The following is a 25,503-nucleotide window of genomic DNA, read 5'->3' as shown; positions in this document are numbered from 1 at the left end:
GGACCGTTAGGCATCCAGGGAGGGAGTGCAACAACAACCTCCACCAGAAAACATTGAAAGGCAATTGCAGCATGTTGGGTATCATTCAGTTGGAGCTCCTGTGCTGTCACTGCAGCTGTAGAGCAGTTCGCATCCATCGCATTTACTTTGCACAGCTCCATTTGTTTCTTTCATACTCTCTCTCAGGTCTCAACTGAGGGCAGGGGCACTTACCTCATCCCCCATTGCAGATGCAGTATTTTAATCTATCTATATTTGAAGATCTGTGTATTTGTATTTTAAAAGCCGTTTCCTCTTGCAGCCTGGCTTGCTATTAACAGGATGTATCAGCAGTCCTAGACGAGCGCTACAGATGGTTGCATATCTTAAATGCTTGACCTCCCCCCACGCACGCTTCTTGTTTCTGTTCAATTCGGTGGCCAACTGCTCTCTGCTCAGTCTGAGCAATTGTTTGTGTTAAAGATGCTCTATAAAAGAAGTTAGGACCATCTATATGTCCTTGGAAAATGCTAAACATACATCCTGACTTCAGCAGTGACATAGTAAGCAAGAAACGTATCTGAGTTACATTTTAAGACAGCCCTAAATGTTCATTTTGTAGGTTTCCAAGTGATGTGACTGTTTGGAACAGAAATAAAAGCAGGATCCTTCTGCTGTTGCAGTTTGTTACACCTTACAAGGATCCACAACTGAAGGGCTCAGCTGCGGTTCTGCTGCTACGAGTGATGCAGGCTGCGTCTGGCGAAAGGATCCAGAAAGCAGTAGGGGAAATGTAAGTAAGGGAAAATGCACTTCCTATAGCAGTAATAGCTGTTATGATAAATGCTCCCTAAGGAAGGGCTGAGTCAATCTGTAGTGATTTACAATAAAAACAGAGCGACCAAATGAGGATGGAAGAGGCCAAATAGTGGGGTATTAAAGGGAAGAAAATTAATTTCTCCAATGATTTTATTCTTCCCTGTGATTAAATGCTGGTTTCAGTTTTGGGGAAGCATTTATCTTCCCTTTGGCCTACACGGGGTGGAAGGGATTTATGCCTTCCCTTTTCTATTTCCTCAGGCCATGAGAAGTTGTGTCTTCTATATGCAATATATGAAATGCCTCCTTTAAGTAGGGCCAGAAAGCAGCCTTAATTCCAGGTAACTTGGAGGTTACAGAGTTAAGGTTTCCCTTCAATGCCCTTTTGTTCAATGGAGAAGCCCCATGTTTGCCGGAGGGTCCTGTAACATGGCAGCAGTAGAACCACCATCCCATTATAGCCGTGCTTTGCACTGAATATAAAGATTGAGGTCATGCTCTAGTTCAGATTTACGATTCCTTCATCTCTACCTCGATTCTTTAATAATAGAAAGGTCGAACGCTTTTCTCTAAGCTCTAAAAAATAAGTAGAACTGTTATTGTCTTTATGATCACAACGTTATGGTTAAAAGCTGAGGCACGGCTGTTTATACAGTTATTCTAAGCCCTATTTTCCTCTCTATACCGTCAGCGAGTTATTGTTTGAGCCATATGAAGCACCGGGGGTCGCTCAGGTGCCCCTGAACACCTGAGCACGATAAAATGCGAACACCAAAGGCACAGCCTGCTAACGGAGGCCCCGATGTGCCCTTTGAGTAGCTACGTGTGGTTATATCGCTCTGTATCGCATTTTACCGTCCTTTCTTGCATCTCATCGCCATTTATTGTGCTCAGCGGCGGGGGAAGGGCGGCCGCTCCCGCCGCTGCCCCAGACAGTGGGCGGAGCTGCGGCGCCGGCTGCTGAGGGCGGCGGGGGGTGCGCGCCGCCGCCGGGTTCGTGCCCGCGCGCCGCCGCCGTCTCCGCCGCCGTCTCCGTGTGTGTCCGCCGCCGCCGCCGCCGCCGCCGTCTCCGCAGTGAGGTCACGGGTGGGCGGTGCGAGAGCGGAGCCTGTTCCGCTCCCGGGGATCCGGAGCCTCCGCGGCACCGAGTGAGGAGAGACGGGGTGAGGGGGAGAGAGAGGGGAGACAGCGCCCGAGGGAGGGGATGGCGGCGGCAGGGGGAGGGGAGCGCCGGGCACGGGGGGGGGGAAGGGAGCGGCGGGGAGTGAGGGAACGAGGGAGAGACGGAGAGAAGGAGCCGGGAGGGGGTGGGAGGAGCGGGGGGAGCGCTGCCCGCAGCCGCACAGCCCCGAGGTGAGTCACGGAGCGGCGTCCCGCGCCCTTCCGGGAACGGCTGCGGGGGGGGCGGCGGGACGGGGCGGGCGGGGCTTCGCGTGGCGCTCCCCGGGGGCACATGCCCTGCACCCCATATACCCTGCGCCCCATATACCCTGCACCCCATATACCCTGCACCCCATATACCCTGCAAACCATACCCCCTGCTCCCCATACCCTGCGCCCCATATACCCGGCACCCCATATACCCTGCTCCCCATACCCTGCACCCCATATACCCTGCACCCCATATACCCTGCACCCCATACCCGGCACCCCATACCCTGCTCCAAATACCCTGCTCCCCATACCCTGCACCCCATACTCAGCTCCCCATACCCTGCTCCCCATACCCTGCTCCCCATACCCGGCTCCCCATACCCGGCACCCCATACCCTGCACCCCATACCCCCTGCTCCCCATACCCTGCTCCCTGTACCCTGCTCCCCATACCCTGCACCCCATACCCCCTGCTCCCCATACCCTGCTCCCTGTACCCTGCACGCCATACCCTGCTCCCCATACCCCAATCTCGTGGCTTGCTGTGACCCCGTTCGCTGTTCGCAGGCTGCGCGGACTGACAGCAGGAATCCAGCCTGCAGACTCGGGCTGAGGGTGGGAGAATTGAGACACGCCGCGCTGACATCTGTGCCAAAGGTGACTCCGTGGGGACGCCCGGCGCTCGGCTCGGGTTGGTCTGCGAGCTGCTGAAATCACGGAGTTGGCAGCGCAATAAAGCAGGCCCCAAAGATCGGCTCCATCTCCAGGAACTGAAAGTGCCGGGCGGGATTTCCGTGTGGCTCCAGGTACGGTTGGGATCCTACGGAGCTGAGAGCGTTTCTGTTTTAATACTGAAATACAGACTTACTTCTGCGGCGCCTGCTTCTGAAAGAAAGAAGCGGCCACGAATGGACGCTCTGCAGCACCTCGTTGGTTCCTGGAGCTCCGCTGTGTGACTGTGGGCAGTGTATGAAGAACATAAACGAATCACGGCATTTTCTTATAAAAGACAGTTGAGCAAATGGATGTAGAACTGCAGACTTAGTGTTTTTAGTCTGTGTTCAAAATGGGCTGCAGGTTTTGCTGTTGGAGGCTGAAGAATTAAAGGAGTGCAGAGCGGGGTGTGACTGTGGGACTCGAGTTGACTTCAAGTCGTTTTTTGTCTAAGCAGGAGGAGAATGGACGCTCGAGACTGTCATTAATTACAGTTCTGGTGTTCAGCGATGGAAAGCCCGCAGACTAATTTCCCTCTAGGGCTCGTTTCAGAGCAAAAGAGGAGTGGGATCCAAGAGGATGGGAGCCCCCCGCTGAAGAAACTAATGACAGAAATGCACGTCAACAGCCCAGTGCGAGTTGTAATAAATAAACTGCCAACAATAAAGAAGGAAAACTTGGACGAATATGACGAAACTTCTGTGGAGGCTGACGGGGAGAGTGCCAAGCCAAATAGTTCTTCAATCTCCGAGCCTTTGAATTTAAATCCAGGTCTGAAACACACGTTGGCACAATTCCACTTGAGCAGCCAGAGCTCACTGGGTGGACCGGCAGCTTTCTCAGCTCGCTATTCCCAGGAGAGCATGTCACCCACCGTCTTCTTGCCTCTCCCATCACCTCAAATCCTGTCTGCTCCGCTGCTCATCCCTCCCGACAGCTCCACAGAGCTCACTCAGACTGTGCTGGAGGGGGAATCCATCTCTTGCTTTAAAGTCGGAGGAGAAAAAAGACTTTGCCTGCCTCAGGTGTTGAATTCAGTTCTTCGAGACTTTTCTTTGCAACAGATCAATACCGTGTGTGATGAACTGTACATATACTGCTCCAGGTGCACTTCCGACCAGCTTCATATTCTGAAGGTTCTGGGGATTCTTCCATTTAATGCTCCCTCCTGCGGGCTCATTACACTGACTGACGCTCAGAGACTATGCAATGCTTTACTACGTCCTCGCACTTTTCCTCAGAACAGCAGCTTTCTCCCTGCTAAGAACACATTGGCCCAACTGAAGGAGACTGGCAGTGCCTTCGAAGTAGAGCACGAGTGCCTGGGCAAGTGCCAGGGTTTGTTTGCACCTCAGTTCTACCTTGCGCCGGATGACCCCTGTATCCAATGTCTGGAGTGCTATGGGATGTTCTCACCCCAGACCTTCGTGATGCATTCACATCGATCCCCTGACAAGAGGACCTGCCACTGGGGGTTTGAGTCAGCCAAGTGGCACTGCTACCTTCATATTAACCAGAAGTACCTGGGGACGTCGGAGGAGCGGGAGCTGAAGCATCTGTTGGAGGAAATGAAGGAGAAATTTAGTGAGAAAAACCAGAAAAGAACTCGATCAAAAGTAAGTTCACCTGCTCTTGTAGAACTCCTAAATCTCTTTGCCTGCTCCTAAAATGGTCCTTTTGGAAGCACAGTGCTTGCCTCTTGTAAATGGGAACGCTTGTCAAGCCAAGCCTAAATGAATTTCATGAGGGAGCTTCACCATGGAAATGCATTTCTGATGAAAAGGCATAGAGATTTCTTTCCTCTTTGGGCTCTAGATGGTTTGGTTTTGTTGGTTGTTGTTCCGTTTTAAAGTAAGCAGTCTCTGGGAAGTTCAGAATTAATTTGGAAATCTTTTAATGTGTTTTATGCGGTATGTGCTGCAGCAGCTGAACAAAGCCGAAAGGAGCTTGAAAATCGAGTGTTACCAATTGGTTTGTTATTTGTTGCATTCACACCAGCACACACACACACACACACACACACACACACACACACACACACACATATGGTGTATGGCTGCCTGGCCTGCCAACCACCCATCTCATGGCGTTTCATGTAGGTAAGGACACATCGATAAGCTCCTGTTAGAAGCTTGAAGCCTCCTTGTCCAGCAGTAGCTTTCTGTTTAAACAGATTCTATGGAGAAATATGCCAAAAGAGAGGAGCTCTGAAGCAGTCCAAGTAAAGAGCTGTAGGACGGTATCTTGACAGTGGTTAATAATAGACATAGTATTTTTTCCTAAAATACTGCTGCAAGTCTGCAGTGCAGTTCAAAAACACAGAGCTTATTTTTCCTTCAGAGGGCTTCTAATTTAAATAATAAACACCAGATAAATGTTGGGTGTTGCTGGGGAAATATTCGTGTTATGTGCAAGGAATAGGCTTTTTAGAAGTGCTGGTAGGGAACAGAGAGAGCAGCCAGCTCATTAGATGAGGGAACACGTGGGTGATGACAGCATGGATGTTTGCACTCGAAGAATATGCAATTTTATTGAGTATAATCTAAACTTAAAACTTCTCAGCTCACCTGTTGGATGTTTTGTCTTGGATTTCAAAGCAGGTGAGCTCAAAAAGGTACGTGGTGAGATGATACCTTCCAGCACAGCTCTGGACATTTAGTGTTACAGAAAGGATTACTGCAGTAACAGCTGCTGCTACAGTTGTGCCAGTGTGCTGTAAGGGATTTGATCAGGAAATTCCCACAATAGCCTGCTGTATGGCATTCCTGCACATGCTGAATCAGCTGGAGGTGCAGGTAAGCTCACAGCAAGGAGGCTTCACTATCATGACAGCCTTTGTCCTTGCAGAGCCAGTACAGGTAATGAACTGTGGCATCGGTGGAAATGTGTTGTAGGTGTGACTACAGCAGGCTGCTTCCTGTTTCTTGTTAGCAGACTTGTGACCACGGTTTCAGTTTCCTATAGACAGATGAAAAAACAGCTGAAGTTCACAGCAGCAGTTTGGACTGGACTGCAGTTCATACAAATGAAATACAAAGACCCTTTCTGGATTCTTCCATTACAGACCTGTGTAGCTGTTTTTATTATTGTTATTAAGCAGCGTACGAAATGAGAATGAAGGGTTTTGGAGCTTAGCTTCCTTGTGTCCTCTCTCCTTTCTGTTCCTTTTGGAGCTGATTTGAGGATCTGCATGGGTGGGGTTACGCTGCAGTTGCATTGCTAGACTTTGAATTTAGCAGGCTTGACGTTTTGACCAGATTCATGTAGATGGGATTGACACCTTGTTGTGGTCAAGTGACTTCTGATACAGGCCGTGCTGCTGTGACTGCAGACTCTGGGCTGCCAGAGGTGAGGTTCTGTCACAGTCTGTTTCTGGGTGTGTGAATATGGACTTTTTGTGGCTGCTGGCTGGTGGCAGCTGATCACACTGGGGGAAAACCCACTCACATTCACATTATGAGGGGTTTCAGTGGGTGTAGACATCACCCCAGTCCCAAGACTATTTTAGTACGATGAAATTAGGAATCAGTTTTTCAGCTGCGAGTCTTGTAAATAGGACCAGACACCTTTCACTAAGTATCAGTGGTAACTTTAGTCAAAGTTTAATTTTGGTCCTTGAGACAAACAGAAGGAGGGCTGCTATCCAAATCCTACACGCACAGAAATGCTTTAAGATGATGCGTTCTGATGTACCTAAGGTACTTCTGTTCCATACTGCAGAGGGTTGTTAGCTTACTGCAGTGACCTTGCCCAGCTGTGTTCCTGTAACACCAGTAATTATTGCTTTTTACTCATAGATTTCATTTTGTGGTCAGGTATCTGATAAGTGCATACTTTGATGTATAGATGCTTAATTACAAAAGGGTGATACAACCTTTTTGGAATCCTGTTTCTGCTTTCTGTTTCTCGGTGTCTGGTGGCGTGTCTCTGCCAGAGTTCTGGGAGCAAAGCTGAGCTTTTATGTAGGTTTATGAAGAGCTTTTCTTTCAGTTTCGTTGCTGCTTTAACTCGCGAAGGGAAATTGGTGATTGAAGAAACCTCTGTCGCTTGCATCAGCATCCACCTCTGCCAAAGTCTGTGCGTTTTCCAGTACCCAGTTTGTCTTTGTGTGTATGAATTAATGGTGGAAGTGCCATTCCACTGAGAACAGTTTATTAAAATGTCATTAACGTGAACCTGTCTTCACATTACGGTTTGTTTTTTGTTTCTCTTGAGGTGGATTCCCAGCAGAGCCTGGAATTATCACAGTGGTATCCTGTTATAAAGCAGGAAGCAGAAGCTGATCCTCAGCCACCCTCCTTCTTCCATCCCAGGTAAATGAATTTCCTTTGCAGCACGATGAGCATCACATACATAAATCTAATACATAAATTGCATCTGAAAAGAATGTATTTGCAACCTGAACTGTTACAAAAAATAATTGCAGCCTAACTTGTAATTCATTTCTTAGTGTAAATATTAATGAACTGCTTATGGGCGATTTTTGGTGTGAGGCTCAAGCTGTGATATATGGGCATCCTTCAGGAGGAAATACAACTGAAATGTAATTACAATTTCCCTTCTCAGGCCAGAAATGACAGAAGCTAATTTTCTTATTATAACATATAATGCATATATGTGAAAAGCTGCACAAAGCCTATCTACCACGAGTGCAACTTCATTTCCTTTCAAAAAAGATTTGCAAAAACTCTTTGTAGACTTTATTCCATGCTGGAACAATGACTGCAGCTGACTTGGTTAATTTCTAGGTTTCAGAAATGGAGTACATGACCTTAATGCAGTACACACTCTGTATTCTGCATCAATGTTGGTCAGTATATGTGGAAAAGAAGGTCCAACATTGGTCTTGAGTCTGCCCAGCACTGTCAGTGCCCAGCAGTATGTACATACCACTATGCTGATCCCTCCTCCCATACTCCATTGCTAATACGAGGATTATGGGAGTGCTGGAGAGTCTGGATCTGGTGGCATTCTGATTTTACTCTTTGCATTTGAGAGAAGACTTTGTATGATTTATACACACACACATATGTGTGTGTGTATTTTTAATCAGTCACATTTGCATAAGCTTTTTTTGTGTGTGTGGCCTCCAAACCGTATCTAAATAATCTACCAGTAAGGATAAAGTCATTAGCACTTCCTTTTGCGTAGAAAAAAGATAAAAAGGATAAGCTTATATTTATTGAAAATTTTGCTGTTTAAAATCAAGTAAAATTAAACTTAGTATTCTCATTTGATGTTTGTTGCGCATTTTCATCCTTAATTTTACTGTTCTGTTTCAGTTACTACCTTTATATGTGTGATAAAGTGGTTGCCCCTAATGTATCACTTGCTTCGCAATACAAGGATGTAACAAAAACAACAGTCAAAGCTTCTGAAGTAATTAAGTCTTCATCTGGACTGTCAGAGAAAAAGCTCAGCATTGGAAAGCACAAAAAACCTGCCTCCTATCCAGAGCTTTCTCTTGAGGAACAGGAGAAAATTGACTTGAAGACTGGTCTGGAGCAGCATAAGCGTTTAGGTGAGTAGATAAGCTATAGAAAAGAATTACATTGGAGTCTTCAGTTCTGAAGCTTGTAACTTTGGAAAGAACAAGACCAAGCTGGTATTTTGTGATCGTATCCGTATCACTTCTGTTCTCCAAAAATTCTGCTGACCTTTTCCTCATCTTCAGTTTACTTTGCTCTGATTTTCTGTGCTTATTATGCCACGTTCTTCTTTCATCTGTAGATCCAATTGTGTCAGCTCATTGTGCAAGAGGTGGAAAATCCGAACGTGTTTCTTCCAAAAGCATTAGAGTCTCCAGGTGTGTTGGAGTAGGTAATGATGGGAGAACGTTGTCCCCCACTCTCATGAAGGACATCAGTTGTGAAGACGACAAGGGAAGGATCATGGAGGAAGTAATGAAAACCTACATCAAGCAGCAAGAAAAACTAAATACCATTTTGCGGAGGAAGCAGCAGCTTCAAATGGTACGATGCCAATGTGAATGCACTTCATTTTAGCATCAGGAAACTGCTGTTAGGTTTTTGGTATTAGAAGCATTCCATGGGTGGCTTCCATTTAGAACGCTGGAGCACAAAAGTAATTTTCCACCAGCTCGAATCCAGACAGTAAATATCAACATCCTGTGTGTTTTTTAGGTTAGAGGCTGCTAATAAGTGGTGTTGTTCTTTCAGTTTTGTTAACATCTGTCTTCAAGGAGCTCCTTCTTTCATTTTATCCTAATGAAAACAACTTGAATGTTTTTCAAAAACATAAATATTTTGGAAAATATAGTTTAGGCCCTTTGGAAATTTCTCACATTTTAGGATTTTAAAGATGCAGGAATTTGATTTGATCTCAACACAGCCCCGCATAGTGAGAATAGCACCTTCCTGTTTCTATTTGATGAACCTTTTTTTTAGGGAGTTTTATGGAAGAGATTAGAAACTGATGTTCATTCGTGATTTTGCATCACATTTGCTCTCTGCATTAAGTAAATACTGTCTTTTCTGCTTGTATTTGTACACCAGACCTATTTATTTTTTGAACATCAAGCTCAGAATCATCAATCTCAGGCAGGGCCCCAGGACTGCTGCTTTGGAAGCATTCTGCTGTTGGAGGTAATTTAAAAAGAAAGAAAAAAATAACGAAGGCCCTTTGACAAATATCAAAATGTTAACAGAAAGAGAGAACAAACACTTCTATTCTGTTTTCTGATGAGACACTTCTTTTGTCTTCAGAATATGTTTTAGTAAATCAGTGTTGGTACATTCTGAGGTTTCACTGCTGGACGTTGTGAATTTGTTTCTGGAAGCTCCGTGTGCTTGAAAGTAATGATAATGTCATTATATTTTATATTGAACTGAATGCTTTATACAGCACGTCACCATTGATAAGGAGATGAGTTCCTTTATTAGGCCATTGTTACCAATAGATGAATGTGCTCTTTTTTGCCTCTTTGTTTCCAGTTACGTATTTAAATGACAAGATTGTTTTTTCACTCTTCTGGTGTTAGAACCAAGGTGTAAGTGATCCTGATCTGTCTTGACAGGAAGTGGAAATGTTGAACAACTCTAAAGCTATGAAGGAACTAAGTGAAGAGCAGCAGAATTTGCAAAAAGAACTCGAATCTTTGCAAACCGAACACGCTCAAAGAATGGAAGAGTTTTATTTTGAGCAGAGAGACTTGGAGAAGAAATTGGACCAAATGATGAAGCAGAAGTGTACCTGTGACTCCAGTTCAGAGAAAGACAAGGAAGCAGAATATGCAGCACAGGTGAGAAGGGAAAGTCTGTTTCAAACCAAATCATGTTTAGTGCGTGAGTGAATATGAAGTTATTGCTCATCAACTGCAAGGTTTCGTCTTCTCCATCTTAGTCACAGCGATAGCAGATTTACTTCCTTGTCCCTTGATTGAGACAGAGCTAAAATGTAGCTTATAGAAACATGTCGCCTGTCAGATGTTAGGATTTTCTTTGTCAGATATTTGTATGATATGACTGATTAAATAGTTAAACATAAGGATTATGACATTCTAAGCAAGTCACGTTTAATGTATATAAGCTTGTCCGTGTTATAGAACTAAGCACAATTGCTTTGGCTATAGAAACGTGTTGAAGTACATTGTACTGCACTTCTGTACGTTGCACAGAAAACAGTCTTTTGAAACAAACAAAATCTTAAACTTAAGCTTTACGGTCACAATTATAGTTCTGTATATTTGCTGTTCATACAGTCTTAAAATAAGAAACAGGTTCTACTTGAGATACAGGTTTTTGTATTTTTAGGGAGTAGGGCAGAGACTAGCACCATAAATCCTTCTCATGAATTTAATTTCATGACATCCCACTCCACGGATTCCTGGCCTTTGCTGCCAGAAGTAATCCTCTCTGACTAAGGTCTGATTTACCAAACATCTGGTACAAGCCCTGTTACTGCAAGTAACAACATGTTCTAGTTGATGATCATGTGTAGCGTGTTTTATATGGCTTGTCTAGCATATACTTTCTTTAGAGGATAAAAACAATGGATTGTTCTCCAAGGAGTTTGGATGATTTTTTCTTTTGATGTTAGAATGCTAAATGTATTCCTCCCATGAAAGTTTATCCTGTTATTAGTTGTACTGTAGAGCTACTTGGAACATGTCATTGGAATCTTTTTCTCCATTTATCACATCTTACAGTACACTTTGGATCATGGGTTCCAAGCAGTTGTCAGCTGTACCTGAGTTAAACAGAGGTCGTGACAACAGTTATTTTCCCCAAGCTGCATATATTGCATTTAAAATAGCCTTAATGTGATGTTTTCTTGAAGCCAGCTGCCCTCTCTGAGAACTGTGGACTGGGAAAAGCCTTCATTGTACATTAAATGAAATTAATAATAGGGGATTTGGAGTTTTGGTAAACATTTGTTCTTCTGTCCAGGCCTGTCTGAAGGTGCACGAAGTGTTCCCCCTTTTTTCAGTCCTTTACTGACTTACCCGGTTTAATTGTTGCTTTACCCCATCAGTCACAATAGGGCAGTATAACCAGTACTTAAGCCTTTCTTTATAGGTGAAAACAAAAGCTCCACCACAGACATGCTGATTTTGTATTGCGTGCTGTGACATGCAGGCAATGGGCATTGCTGTGCTGCACCAGTCTGCATCTAAGTAGTGGAGTCAGAAGACTCACATTAATAGGCTCATGCTGTCTGAAAGCTACTTACATTCAATGAATGTTCATCTTGTATAAGGAGAAGTATTTTTCTGTAAAATTGATACAGGAGTTCCTTTTCTCACTGCACTTTACAGCAAACAGCAATGTTTTTATGTGCTTCTGCACTTCTTTGCTGTCATGAGCTGTCTTTTATCAGCGAGATGTACACGTAGTGATTATTCAGATGGAAGCCCAACATCGTAAGTGCAGAAGGATTTTAGATTCAGTGAGGTCTTTTCTTAAGAAACAACTACTTAAACCCATGGTAGAGAAGATAAGTGGCTTTCGTCTTCCTGTTGTGACTGCTGGTGGTATACATATAAGCAACTTGGCAGTAACTTTGCCACACTTGAAAGATTCATCTGAGTTGTATTGTGAAGAAGTTTTGGTGGGAAAGAACAGACCCTAATAAATTCAAAGTAGTTTCTTATTATTAATACAAGGTATGGTATTTATATGCATATACAAACAGTGGTTGTTAAGCTGTTTTTTGGTTTTATTTTAATGATTCCATTTTGTAAATGGTTCAGCTGAGATGACTAATGTTCTGAATCATTGGGGTTTACCACTGATTTTCTACTGTGTAGTTACTTGGTTCAGTCTGAAAGTCCAGCTTTAATAAATTAGACTCAAACAACTGAACACATCACACGTGGGATTAACACTCTTCTGCTGATGCCGTTAGTGGTTTGACAGTCTCATGCAAAACTCTTTGCTTTACTCTCTATTATATTGCACAAATATTTTTGTTAAAATTAAATCCTTCTCCTCTATCTTACAGCTAGCAGAACTGAGACAGAGGCTGGACCACGCAGAGGCAGATAGACAGGAGCTTCAGGATGAACTGAGACAAGAACGAGAGGCGAGGGAGAAGTTAGAGATGATGATAAAAGAATTGAAGCTGCAGATCTTGAAATCTTCAAAACATGGAAATGGAAAATAGAAATTGGAAGACGAGTGTGACTGTGTCCTTCAAACAGGGTGTTTCGTTTTTTAACGAATTGTAAGCAGTTTCTGTGTGATAAGAAGTATTCTCTACAGATTTCTATTTGCCATACAAATGCAGATGAATATATATATATATAAGAAGATAGATAGGTACGCGTTTTTAGATTTTCCTAACCAATGGAAATCTGCATTTATTTGTACTGGTGTTTCTCAAACTAGGAGAAAATAAGAAACTTCTGATTTAGAGTGACCAGTTTCTGTTTAGTTCTAATGCAGCCCTTGAGGACCCTGTACCTTTTAACACTGTCTGTTAAAACAGATTTGGTGATCCGTATTTTACTATCGATTTCACACCCGGTTATAAAAGTACTTTAAAAAAAAAATCTTAATTTCTTCAAGGCCAAAAATAGTTGAGTTTTCAGTGAGAATTTTGTCTTCCTTAAACTGGGGAAAGTCGAAAGGCAGATGTGAGGTAATCCTCAAAATCACCATGACAATGGATGGATGATTATCAGAAGTGATTTACCGGCATGAGTTTTCCATAATTCTGTTACGTGAAGTCAAGCTAACTTATTCAGTAAACAGTTTTGGAGCAGGTGTTTGGTCACCGTGCTGGAAGAACAAAACAATTAGAGGTTGGTAGCTATAGGACAAGGGGCAGTGATTTGAAGTTGAAAGAAAGTAGAATTTATTTGTTGGCTAATGGTGAGACCCTGGAGCACGTCGCCCAACAAAGTGTTGAGTACCTCATCACTGTAAGTGTTCAAAGTGAGGTTGGACGGCGCTTTGTGCAACCTGATCTGGTGGAGGGTGTCCCTCCATGTCCCATGGCACAGAGGTAGCAGCTAGATGATCTTTGACTGTCCCTTCCAGCACAGACTTGTGGATTCCATGGCTTGCCTGGTTTTCAGATACTAATGCTTCCAAGGAAAGTAATATTTATTAAAAGAAACAAAAAAAAAGTACTGGTTTATTTAGTATCTGAAGCCTCTACACTTTAAGCTTCCTTTTAACTTGTGAATTTTTCTTTCTATACATGGAACAGGCCTTAACTGACATTGTGATAATTGCTTAGAAAAATAGAATTCTAAGATATGGCACTTTGAAAATGAGTTTGATCGTTTCTACGTTGGAATGGCATGGTAATATTACCATGAATTAAGAAAATACAGCATGTTTATTGAGCTCTGACATTTAGAAATGTGTCATTGTACAGAATGTCCACTTTGTGTATATATATATTGCATTTACTCAGGTACTTCAAAAGTCCGATTCCTGGTAGATGCAGTGCATGACTACAGATCTGGATGGAGAAGTACTCCTTTGCACTTCTTTCTGAACAGTTTGACACAGCTGACAGGTGTTGGCTGATTGTGACTAGAATTACCTTAGTAGTTCTGTTATTCCACTACATTATTTTAACCTGTGCTCTAGCTTATGTTTGTTGTGTTGCTTTGTTTTTTTTAAGGTGCTTAGATGTATTGCTCTTTTAAAGAAGTTGATTAATTCTGGATAAAACCACTTGGTAAAATCCACTGGCATCAGATTTTATTCTGAACTAGTAAAAATGAAAGCTGAGTTCTTTCCTGTTTCGCCTTTACAGAAATAGAAAATGGCACAAATCTTTAAGCTGAGTGGGAAAGGAGGTGGTACGTGTTGTGGAGTCATAGAATAATTATTTCGTAGCAGTGCATAATTTCCTTTATGGACCCTGTGTCATATTTACACTGATTAGGGCAGATTAGATGAGGAAAAAAAAAAAAAAAAAAAGCAATGTTTATCAAAAACTGGCAATGTTTATCAAAAAAGAGGATCCAGGTTACGTTTTTCACGTAATGGGTTCACTGCAGTGTTTGTAGCTTGGAATCCTCACAGGATTATGATCTTAGAGTACCGTATATTCAGTTTTTATTCAGCTCCTGTCTGTGTTACGTTCCTGGCTCTGAGATTCCCCATTTCACCTCTAGTTGACTTGAACCTGTGGCAGCTGCAGTGCAGTACTGCTATTGCTGGACTTCCCCTGCCCCAGCCTGCACTTCTGCTGCGCCAAGCAGCTTCTGCTGAAGGCAGCCATAGTTTGTACTCCTGTTTTCACTTCTGCAAGAACTCCAGCAGCTGGCATGGAGTTTTAGCAGTTCCATCTGCAGGTGAGGCTTCCTAATGCTTGTAAGATGTCTGGCTGAGAAAGTTAACTGAACATCTGTTAAAATGACCTTAAAATAGCTTTGTAAATACTCCATTTAGTTAATCTGAAGTTAGAATGCGTTTTAAATTATTGTAACCCTCTTAAAATTCTTAAATATTCCTTTCGGGTTGCTTACATGAATAATTTTCGTATAGACTTAATTTTATACTGATTTTAAGTAATAATGTAAACATAACTGTGCCATAGATTTGTGTGTCCAGATAGCTTTTGAGTGAGTTGTAAATAACACGCTGGTAGCTCTAGAACAAATCTACGTTGACCTTTTCTCACTACCTTGCGCTTGTTATGTGTTGAGTGGTTTATTTTACAGCCTAACATAGAAACTCGCAATGAACGCTTAAGGGCCCTCACTTAAGTATGCACTTAAAGGTAGAAACCAGCTCTGTCATTGGGTTCTTACTCTGAGCCATGGCAAGCTCGTTTGATGCATTACTCTTTTTTTTGCCTTCAGCTTTTGGTTGCTGATCTCTTAGGCAGAAAGTTGCTTTCTCACATAGTTGTGGCATCGAGTCTTTAGAGGACAAGAAAAAAGCCTAGGATTGTTCACTGTTTTAATAGTTTCCTGGTTGAGCGCCTAGAGTGAAAACGAAGTTGCCCGCGTGTGCACCTTTTGGAACTCGGATTCAGGGTGAATGCCTGTTTGCTCCTGTGTGTTGGAGAAACAAAAAGAACTTTCACATGCTTTGTGTGCTCTGATGAGCGAGAAGATGTGAGGACTCAGATAGTACAGTGTGCAGGTTTAGCAGTGTGACCGTACCCTCACCCACAGCACCCTGGATGGAAGAGATGTAATCTCAGATCTCCAAGCTTGTGTTTTAGTTTTTGCAAAGCATATCGTTTAGCTCGGGAAAATTCAGATGAATGTGTTTCTGTTTCACATTCTTCCACTAATTTTATTCTATATTTAATATATTAACGGCTTAGGTGTAAAATCATCTGTATATAGTGAAGGCGTAATGCCATTAGTGAAGTAGGAAAAGTTGAATGGGAGCGTGAAGCTCCTGGTGGCCCAAAGAAACGTGGCTCAGTCCATGTTTTAGAAGCCACAGCTGTTTGTTCATACATTCTTGGTTTACCCTGGGGGGTTGGAGAGCTGTACCATGTTATGGACTATTCAGAAGACTTTCCCTTCATTAGCTGTGGAGCTGTCCTTGACGTGCTGTCACGGTCAGCTTCCTTCAGTTCACTTGTTTGTAGAACATATATTTTGGCTGTCGGCAAAGGTAACGACTTTGTATTTTTTCTGCACTTAATTCATGTAATTAATCCACACAACAGTTTTCTATAATACATTGATGCTAACTAAAGAGTTAATCCCACCGACCTGTAAATCTTTGCTCAAAATCCTCCAGTAGTTTCATTTCAGCTGTCAACAGCAAGCTGCAATAAGCTTCTTTGTTTTTGTTCTGCTCATTTCTGATGTGAGATGTATTCAAATACGTTTCCACTATAGAAAGCTTACGGGGTGTTCAGTTTGTTGCATACCTGTTCAAAAAAGAGGCCCGTGTTTTTAGCTTTGTGTGGCTGCAGCTCACATGAGAGCTCATAGTGTGTCTCCGTTCTTGAGATGGCTGGTTTTGTTCAGCGTTAGCGGTTGGGGAATGCTTGGAAAGTGAGTGAAGCGCTTTGTCAAGCACAGCAAACCAACGGTATGAAGTTGTGTTGTTGGGAAACTGCCTCTGCACCAACATGCATTGTCTCTTCGGTTTCCTTCCAATATAGATACCTCACTTAAAGGAAAGCACAGTTACACTGTATTTACAATAGGTCTGGGACGCGTTGATCTGGAATCTTTTGTTGCAGTTACGTTGCTTCCTGCGGGTGGTAAAACCTCTTTCTGTTTTCATGCTCACTCTCCAAAGCGTTTATGGGTTGACATGCAGGTAATGGCTGCCTTGCATTACAGAAGGTGGCTGCAAAGCGCCGCACTCTGCTGGGCTGAAGGCAGCAGTTGGCGACTATTCCAAACCACAGCAAGGCCGTGGGATCCATCGCCACATTCATTTGTAATACTTTGCCAATGATGTACAGTCTTAATGTTAGCGTTGCTGTGGTTGCATTACATGACACACAAAACTGTCCTCTACCTCACGTGAGATTAACAGATATTTTATATGGTTTTAGTAAACAAAAAATGCATCTATCTGGTCACTTAGTTTACAAAATTTGAATTCTATTTATTGAAACATGACATACTGTGCTCTTAGCTTATACCTCAATCGTATTTTGTGCTGTTATCCATTTCCATGCCCTGTAAATAACGTGTACAGATTGTGGATTCAGAAATAAAAGCTGTACCATCAGAACGCTCCTGTCTGAGTGGTGCCATGCGCCGAAATGCCGCTTTGACTTCAGGAAGGTGCTCAGCAGCGGTTCATCTCGAGGGAGGACGATCTTCCTTGCTTTGATTACAACAAATTAAGTCGGGGATGACACTGAAATCACTGTTCCCACAGCCTGCAGGAGGTCCTCGGTTTTCTAATGGGTATTTTTATCAGGTCTACCAAGTCAGTGCCCTCACACAGTGGGTGCTTTCCCTGAGCTCCGTGCAGGTATTGCTGGCAGAGGGATATCCGTGCATCTCGGCTCAGATGTACATAGAGATAACTGCTTGGTGCAGCTGGCATGTTCCCTGCTGCACAGCTTTTGTTGCTGCTTAACTCCTCTAGCAACGTTGGAGTTGTTCACACCTCTCCTTAATAGATGGGTAATGAAGAGATAACACGCATTGCCAGTGCTGAGATCTGTAAACATTTAACATTAGAAGTGAGTGTTACACTTTATTTGATGAAAAATATTTGTATTTACCGACGGTGAAAACTCCCCTACAGTGGCTCCGATCTGTGCACCGGATGGTAGCGTTGCCTACCTGCCGTCGGGGAGCTCCAATAGCAAAACAAGCAGGATGGAGAGAGGTAAAGGGAGGGGAAGGACAGCTATAGCGGGGTTTGTGCTCGGAAAAGATAGACCTCGATAGACCCGGGGCTGTAGGTTGGGGCTGTGGAGATGCTGCTGACCTCTGCAGTTGCCGTCGCTGCCCACCAGCGGTCCCCCCCGCGCCGCAGCATCGCACCAGCCGTCTAACTCTGCTCCCCGTCCCACGCTCTCTCCCTGCACTATTCACCCACGAGCCGATGGCAGCGGAGCCGCTGCAGCTCAGGAGCGCCGCGTCTCGGTGTCCGCGCTGCCCGCCCCGCTCCGGCCGCTCCCCGCACGCCCCCAGCCCGGCCCTGCGACGGACGCACGAGTCGGGGCTCCCCATCGCTCCTCCCATGGAGCGGGGCCGGAGGCAGCGCTGACCCCTCCCAGGGGCAGAGGCCGCTCTGTGCCGCCCTAGTGCAGCTCGGGGATCTCTCCCGGTATCTCCAGTCCCGGCCGCTCGCAGCTCCCGGCAGCTCCGGGTCGCAGCCCGCTCCGCAGCGCATTTCCCAGCCCTGCTCTCCCCGTCCCGGTCCGCGATCCCGGCGCTTCGACATGGTGGCCACCTGCCTGCACCTGGCCGGGTTTGTCTGCAGCTTCATCGGGTGGATCGGGGTGGTGGTGGCCACCGCCACCAACGACTGGGTGGTGACCTGCGGTTACACCATCACCACCTGCCGCAAAATGGACGAGCTGGGCTCCAAAGGGTTGTGGGCAGACTGCGTCATGGCCACGGGCCTCTACCACTGCAAGCCGCTGGTGGACATCCTCATCCTGCCAGGTACACTCCCCAGCTCTCCCACCACCCCACTGGGCGGTCGATGGTGGAGCTCCATCTGCTCCATCAGCTCAGGAGATGGTCCCTTAAACATGCCATGGAGTTGGGTGTTATCTCCTGTTTGGTGCTCATTGGCTTACACCTGGTTTTAACTGCTTATCTCTGGCTGTTGAAGCCCACTTATTCTACCAACCACTGCTCTTAACAAACTGTTAACAAGTTGTTCCTTTCCCATCTTATCCCCAGGCTGCAAAGCCTACTCTCTTGTATCTCAGCCCTCTTTGTATTTCAGTTCTGTCTTGAGGTGATGATGAACCACTAACAATTTGAAGGATCTATTCCTTAAAATGATGAGAACGATGAATCTCATGGCATCCACGATTCATTCTGCTGTGGCTTTTAATCTTTTGGAAGTTCGTCATTGGTTTCATGGTGCTGTGCTCCCCCTGTGCTCTAACGCATGGCAGAGCTCTTAGCGTAGTCATGTCTGCTCCCTGCATGCTCTGCCTGGCTGCTTTCTGATATGTTTCTCCATGATGAATGAATCTTTGGGGCTAAATGAACCTGCCAAGGTCTGTGTGTGTTCTGGTCCCCGTAGTTTAGCTGGTTCTTGTAGCTAATTATTTCGTCTGTTTCAATTATTGTTAACTCTATGTTGTTGAGGTTTTTTTTCTTGCCCCTTCCAGAGCTGACAGGGTAGAAATACACATCCCTTGGTTTTTGTTCATTCTTCCTTCCTCTGTCTGCTTTAAATTACTGTGGAAATAGGTTTACAGCACTTAGAGGGGTCACTCCTGAAGTTCCCTCTGACACAATGCCCAGCCCATGTTACACAGAGGTTGGCAGTGCTGGACCTCTCAGACCAGCTCCTGTTCTCCCTGTCAGTACATACAGTGCATTAAGTTTGCTTTTAGCCATGCTGTGTGCTGTGATCCAGCACGGCAGGCAGGAATCCATCTCATACACTCTGTGAAGGTGTTGGGAGCTCATCGGACATCAACGTTTGCCCAAAGTTCTCCTCCTTTTGATCCAAATAACCCAGATCTTCTGTCCTCACCCCACCTACAGGCTATGTCCAGGCGTGCCGAGCGCTGATGATCGCTGCCTCCGTGCTGGGCCTCCCCGCCATCTTCCTGCTCATCACTGTGCTGCCCTGCATCCGGATGGGCCACGAGCCCGGCGCCGCCAAGTACCGCCGCTCCCAGCTGGGGGGGATCCTCATCATCCTCCTGGGTAAGGCACAGCATGGCCTCCTCTGCTTTGGGCTGCTGTGGTGTGTGAGCAGGGAGGGGAAGGTCTATGGGCAGCGGGTGCTGCTCCTGTGGGATAAGGAGGCGGTCAGACCCCGGGAAGGGGGGGCACAGCCCTGTGTGTCCTGCCAGCCTTGTCCTTGGGATTTCTTCCCATCTGCGGGGCCCGCGGAGGAGATTGTTTTGTGCAGCTCAGCCTGTGAAGCTCATTGTCCCCAACACGGCACCTGCGTGTTCTTGAGGCCTCGTCACCCCAGCCACAGGCTGCGGGGCCTTGTTTTCACCCGTCTGCTTGGCAGAGGAGGGGGCAGAGGGAAAGTGGCTTCTTTGTGCTGCTCTGCTGCTCGCCGGCAGCCAGCGCTGACATCACCCTGCTCCTCTTTCTTCTGCTTCTCCTGAGGTTTTTTTCAAGTGGGCACCACATGGAGCTGCATGTCCCCAACTGGGGATGCATGGGGACAAGGAGGGATGGAGCCCTGTGCTCCAGTGAGGAAGTTAGGATGAGTCAGTATGTCTGAATTTTAGGAGTGAGACCAAGGAGGGCTTTCCAATACCTGTGGGCTTTAAGGGGCCGTTGCCACAGCTGGAAATGCTGACATCAGCTCTATGTGGCCTGCATGGGACATCTCATCTGTTGCAGTCACACTGGAGAGCTCTGGGAACGTGTCCCTTCATCCCTGTCCTGAAACCTCCAGTCACAGATCTGGACTTGGCAATGAACAAAAGGATTTTTTTCATGCTGTCAGTGATACTGTAGTAACAGTAGAGTCTGTTCTGCTGTTATCTCTGATCCCGGAGCTGGGGGAGTCCCAGCAGAGCTGCACTTCATGGCAAACAAATGGAAAATGTTAGTTTTGGGCAATGAGAACTGTGATGTAGACCAGCTCCATTTTGAGTGGCTGAGGGCACTGCCCCTAAATCTGCTTTGCAGTGGGGCAGCAGGATTGCAGGAGCAGCAGACATGGCAGTGGCTACAATGAGTCACACTGCATGAGAACAAGTGAAAGCCCAGAGCTCTGTGGGGATGAAGCTGGGTTTTGGGTCTGGTCCTGCCATGGTGTAAGGCCAGTGAGAAGAGATAACAAGGATGAAGGCCAGCAGGTGCACTTCGGGTCATGTTTGGCCTTCTTGCTGGTCGTTACCCCTGTGTGATCTGGGCTGCCTTAGAGCTGGGCAATGATAAAGGATGAACGCGTTCCTTTGGCTCCTAAACTTCTCACAGAAAATAACCAATCCACACTTTTTTTTTGGTACAAAATCCATTTGTTTTTTCCAGGCTGGTTTGCAAATCGGTCCCCTTGGAAGGAGAGTAATGCATGGAGCTTGGGACTCTGACGTTGTTTAAGCTGATTAATGATCTGTTGTTGGAAAAATGAAGTGTCACCATTGCAGAGCATTCAATAAGTATGAATATCAGGCCTCAGAAGACATAATGCTGGCTTTAAAGTCTATCTGTCACGGGCTGTTCTTATTTATGCTCTGGCCACTGATCTCTCACTCATGGGTTTCTATGTTTTCCCCCACACATCCAGGCTTGAGCACAGATCTCAGGTCTGGTTAGAAGGAAACAAATCCATACTCATGAACTCTGCAGATATATTGAGTGGGGATGCGATCAGTGGAGTTGGCTCCGTGGCAGATGCTGAGTGTTGTGCAGGGAGGGGATGGCATTTAGCACTGGAATTGTTAAAGAGGAAAGAAGAGGTTGAAACACAGCATGAAACCATGAAAAAAAAAAAGAGGGGGAGAGAAAAAAATAGTTGAAAACTTGCCAGGAAAACAATGGGCTCAGATATTCCATTGATCTTCCTGTCCACTGATAATAGCAGGCCGCAGAGTGCAGCGTGTGCACACCCTCCTATCCTGCATGCTGATGTATTTATGTCTTTGCTCGATCCTATCTGACCAAGGGAATTGATTTATGGCTGCACACGGCTGTCGGTGGTGGCTTGCTCTGAGCTGCTATGAAAACATCTCCTGTGCAATGTTGATGGAAAAACCTGTCCCATCCCATGTTGTTGGTGCTAATTTGGGGGACCCCATGCTGGTACCCAAGCGATCATTTTCCCATGGGGAAGTGAGGGACCTGAGGACGATAAACAGATGGAAAATACATTAGTTACTGGGATTTACCACTGCTAACTGACTGTGTTAGCTCTTCTAAATAGAGGATACTAATATGTTCTTGGCATATTATTCAAGGCAGTGCTTGTGTGTTCCCCATGGGCAGGTGGCTCAGGACAGGAGGGAAAGCAGAATCTAAACACATAACCTGCATAAAATGGCTTTGTGCTTTGGGAGGACAGATAATGAACAGTATCTGTGGGTGGCTGGACTGGGTGATGTTTGAGGTCTTTTCCAACCTTAATAATTCTACATGTGCATCCACTGCTGAATTAAACCATGCCTATAATGGCAAATAATAAGAGATTCAGCTCTATGGATCAGGTGCGCAGTCAGAAGGAAGTGGGACCTGCTGGGATGTGGGACACGGGGACAGGTGGTGGTGTCAATGGGGACAATGTGATAGAAGTCTATAGGACTCGAGCTGCTCCTCTTGCTTTCTGCCAGACTGCACTGAGTGCAGCAACCATCCCAGTGCATTTCTCCTCCCCGCTGGGATCACCAGCAGCTGCAGCCCTGCTCAGCCCTTGGCCGGCCTTCCAGCTTTCGAGCATTGTCAGCACGACTGTAAGGTGGTGCTACACTGCACAAGTGGGCTGCCCCACTGCACAAGAGATGCCATTGTCCTGGCGTCCCCGAGAGCTCCCCTTGGCCCAACGTGAGCGTTGTCCTCTCTGTGGAGCCATGGGAGGGGGGGTCTGAGGGGATAAGGCTCTTATAGTCTATGGACACCAATATATATATATATATATTTACTGTGGACAGAAGAAGAAAAGATGATTGTGTCCTTTTGGACAACAAAGCAGCTTTATGCTGGAGCCCATTAGAATGCTTTGCAGATTCCCATCCGACCCCTCTCTGGAGGCTCACGAGCTGCAGCAGGGGCAGCCCTCCTTCCCCACAACCCGCTCCCAGAGCCGCAGGGCCCTTGCTTTGAGGAGGCCCCAGGTCTTTGCTGGCTTCATTAGCATCCTCCGAACCTTCTTCTCTTTTCCATATGAAAATATTTTTTCTCACAATAACCGCAGTGACTGGGGATGGGCTTTCTGCTGTACCAGCCAGCAGCAATGGTTTGTTTTCTGCTTTAACCAAACAGTCTTATTTTTTCTCTGTCCCATTTTTGCCCCCCTCTTGCAACCTTAACTTTTTGACACTGCCTCCACGTATCACTTAGTGCGGTCGGCGGAGATCTGTAGCGCTGCCACAGCCCTGTTATTGTTTTGCTCTGATTCTCTGATAGCCACAAGGATGGAGTCCTGCACAGCTTGTCCCGGAGGCAAGTCAATATTGACAGATTAATTCCTCTCAGATGTGCAGGCCATAAAGGGGTATTGTTTTAGGACCCGCTCCTGTAGGTGGTTAAGGCCATCGGCTCTGCTGCATGAAGGGCCATGCAGGGTGAGAGCAGGGAGTGGGGTGATGCCAGGAGAATGTAGGGATGGGTTTTTGTATTTATCTCCCGCTAAATGTGCAGCTCTCCAGAGCACCAGTTTTAGGGCTGACTTTCATTCTTTAGCCTTTGAAATACCTCGGGTTGTGTCAAGCTGCAGTTACTCTGCTCCTTGTTGCTGGTCCTTCCCCACCTCTCCCAGCTCAGGTATCCCCCACCCCTCTCCTGCTCTGGTGTTAGGAGTCTTGAAGCCAAAGCTGTTGTGTTCCCCATGGGTTCAGTGTGGGAATGGGCTCCTTGCCATCCTCCAGAGGAAACACAAGCTGTGGGCGACTAACTCTGAGCTGCATGCATCTAATAGTGTGTGGGTCTGTCTTGAGGGGCCAAGGAAGGATGGATGCTCCATCCCCTGGGCTTGCTGGGTATCCTGCCAGTCCCACATTCAGTGTGAGGCTGATGATCAGACTTGGATGATCACAGAGGTCTTTTCCAACCCTACTGATCCTACATTTCATTCATGATCTCATTTCATACATGACTGGCTCTTCCCCTCCTGTCTCCCCAGCCATGTGTGGCGTGGTGGCCACCATCTGGTTCCCCGTCTGCGCCCACCGTGAAACCACCATCATGAGCTTTGGCTACTCCCTGTACACGGGCTGGATCGGCTCTGCCCTCTGCCTCTTTGGTGGCTGCGTCATCGTCTGCTGCTCAGGGGATGCTCAGACCTTCGGCGAGAACCGCTTCTACTACGCGTCGGGCTCCAGCTCCCCCACCCATGCTAAGAGCGCCCACGTCTGAGCTCCCACACCCGCTGGGTCTGCACGCCATGGGTCCACTTCTCCTGTTGTACTCTAGGGGAAGGTTTTAAAGCAGCAGCCCAAGCTCCTGGCAGCCCCAAGTGTTGTTATCCCCCTTGTTGTCCCCTTCTCTAGAAAACAAGCCCCCAGTCCCCACTCCCACCTGTTTCACCCTCCTGGTCCTCCTGCCCCCGGGGTGGTGCGTTGGCCTCAGGTGGGTTTTGGGGTTTTTTGTTTTACTGCTCACCAAGAGAACTTAAAGCAGCAAAGCAGACATGAGAGGCACTTCCCTGCTGCTGAGGACTCCAGCACATCCCCATTTGCTTTCCTGTCCCCAAGGTCACCGCTCTGGCACGGTCTGGGAGCAAGTGCTGAGGGAGATGCATCCTCCCAACAGGCAAATGTTTCTCTTTCGGAACAGTAGGGGATTTTTTTGCCTTTCTCTGTAAATACTTTTGTACGGATTTGATCGTTTTAGTAACAATGTTTCCCCCACTCCCCTAGTCATCAGTATGAAGGAAACAGAACCCAAAGGTCCTAACGCTGCGATTCGTAACAGTGTCTGTATATAGTTCCATTGACTCTGGGGGCTCTAATCCCCACACTCTTTTTTAGTGTTTTGTTTTGTGTTTGGTTTTTTTTTGTTGTTGTTTTCTTTTCTCTCATTTGTACAGGTCAGTTACTAAAACTGTGTTTTTACATTTACATTTGCTTTCACCCCATAAATCTGTGTTCACCACCCTTTAGCATGTTTTTAACACACAGTTACACTGTCACAATGCAATTCTGGTGAATACTGATGATGCCTTTGTACTTCAACTGAAATACTGTACAATAAATAACAGAGGATCTGTGGCTCTGCCTTCTCCTTTTCCTTCCTTCCTGTGTGCTTCCATAGCGAGTTTTTCCATGACGCAGTTTCCCAATGATTTTGAAGGTTTTTTTGAAAGCAATTTGGGATGAGAAGTTCTGCTCTGCTGTGGACTGAAGGCTGCCTTTGATTTTCGGGCAGTATGCAAAACCTTCCTGCTTGGAATCAGCTGCAGCCTGAGGTGTTTTCCCTTGTGTCTTACCCCAGGGTAGGTGGGCTGGTGGCATTTTTCCCATCCAGGACACTTGGAAACCCATTGGAGAAGCCTGAAATCTTGTTGCTCTGAACTCAAGTTCGAGTCTTCTCTGGGGTCATCAGTCTCTGATTAAAAGCATGTAAGATCAAGATCCAGCTCTGTCCTTACTAGAGGCTGTAGCAATTACTGTGACTCCAAGCCCCATCTGTTCCCAGGGCTATTAATTCACCCCATGTAATTGGTGCACACTTCAGCCCTGGGGCCAAAGCAAGTGGAAAGCCTGGAGCTGTGTACACATCCCACTAGGAGGTCTGGGGTGGTGGGAAGAGATCTGGAAACAGGGAAGTAGGACAAACCTTGGTGCACTGGCATGTGCTCATTGATCCACTGGGATCTACCCATCCATGGCCTGCTTTAGTTGGAGAGCCCAACTAGGGCCACGGATGCTGCAGCCCCA

At 46.0% G+C, this 25,503-nt stretch overlaps 2 protein-coding genes across 5 annotated transcripts; both read left to right on the top strand.

Moving 5' to 3' along the window:
• The first annotated feature begins 31 nt into the window (after nt 1-31).
• SKIL (SKI like proto-oncogene) lies at nt 32-17,027 on the top strand. Of its 4 annotated transcripts, XM_015871975.2 has the most exons (9): nt 1,790-1,961; nt 2,740-2,978; nt 3,344-4,502; nt 7,102-7,199; nt 8,169-8,407; nt 8,617-8,858; nt 9,402-9,491; nt 9,923-10,147; nt 12,349-17,027. In XM_015871975.2, the coding sequence occupies exons 3-9, from the start codon at nt 3,396-3,398 to the stop codon at nt 12,508-12,510; spliced, it is 2,163 nt and encodes a 720-aa protein (XP_015727461.1). In that variant the 5' UTR covers nt 1,790-1,961; nt 2,740-2,978; nt 3,344-3,395; the 3' UTR covers nt 12,511-17,027. The 4 variants fall into 4 exon arrangements, with proteins under 4 accessions (XP_015727460.1, XP_015727461.1, XP_015727459.1 ...); XM_015871974.2 differs by lacking the exon at nt 1,790-1,961 and adding an exon at nt 32-772 and having other exon boundaries at nt 2,740-4,502; XM_015871973.2 differs by having other exon boundaries at nt 1,790-1,946; nt 2,740-4,502.
• A 960-nt stretch (nt 17,028-17,987) lies between these two features.
• Nucleotides 17,988-24,836, top strand: CLDN11 (claudin 11). Its single transcript, XM_015871982.2, has 3 exons — nt 17,988-18,421; nt 19,487-19,651; nt 23,748-24,836. The coding sequence occupies exons 1-3, from the start codon at nt 18,196-18,198 to the stop codon at nt 23,978-23,980; spliced, it is 624 nt and encodes a 207-aa protein (XP_015727468.1). The 5' UTR covers nt 17,988-18,195; the 3' UTR covers nt 23,981-24,836.
• The last annotated feature ends 667 nt before the right edge of the window (nt 24,837-25,503 follow it).

Source organism: Coturnix japonica, chromosome 9 (assembly GCF_001577835.2).
Source record: "Coturnix japonica isolate 7356 chromosome 9, Coturnix japonica 2.1, whole genome shotgun sequence".
NCBI classification, from domain to species: domain Eukaryota; kingdom Metazoa; phylum Chordata; class Aves; order Galliformes; family Phasianidae; genus Coturnix; species Coturnix japonica.
This window is presented reverse-complemented; position numbering and strand designations above follow the sequence as displayed.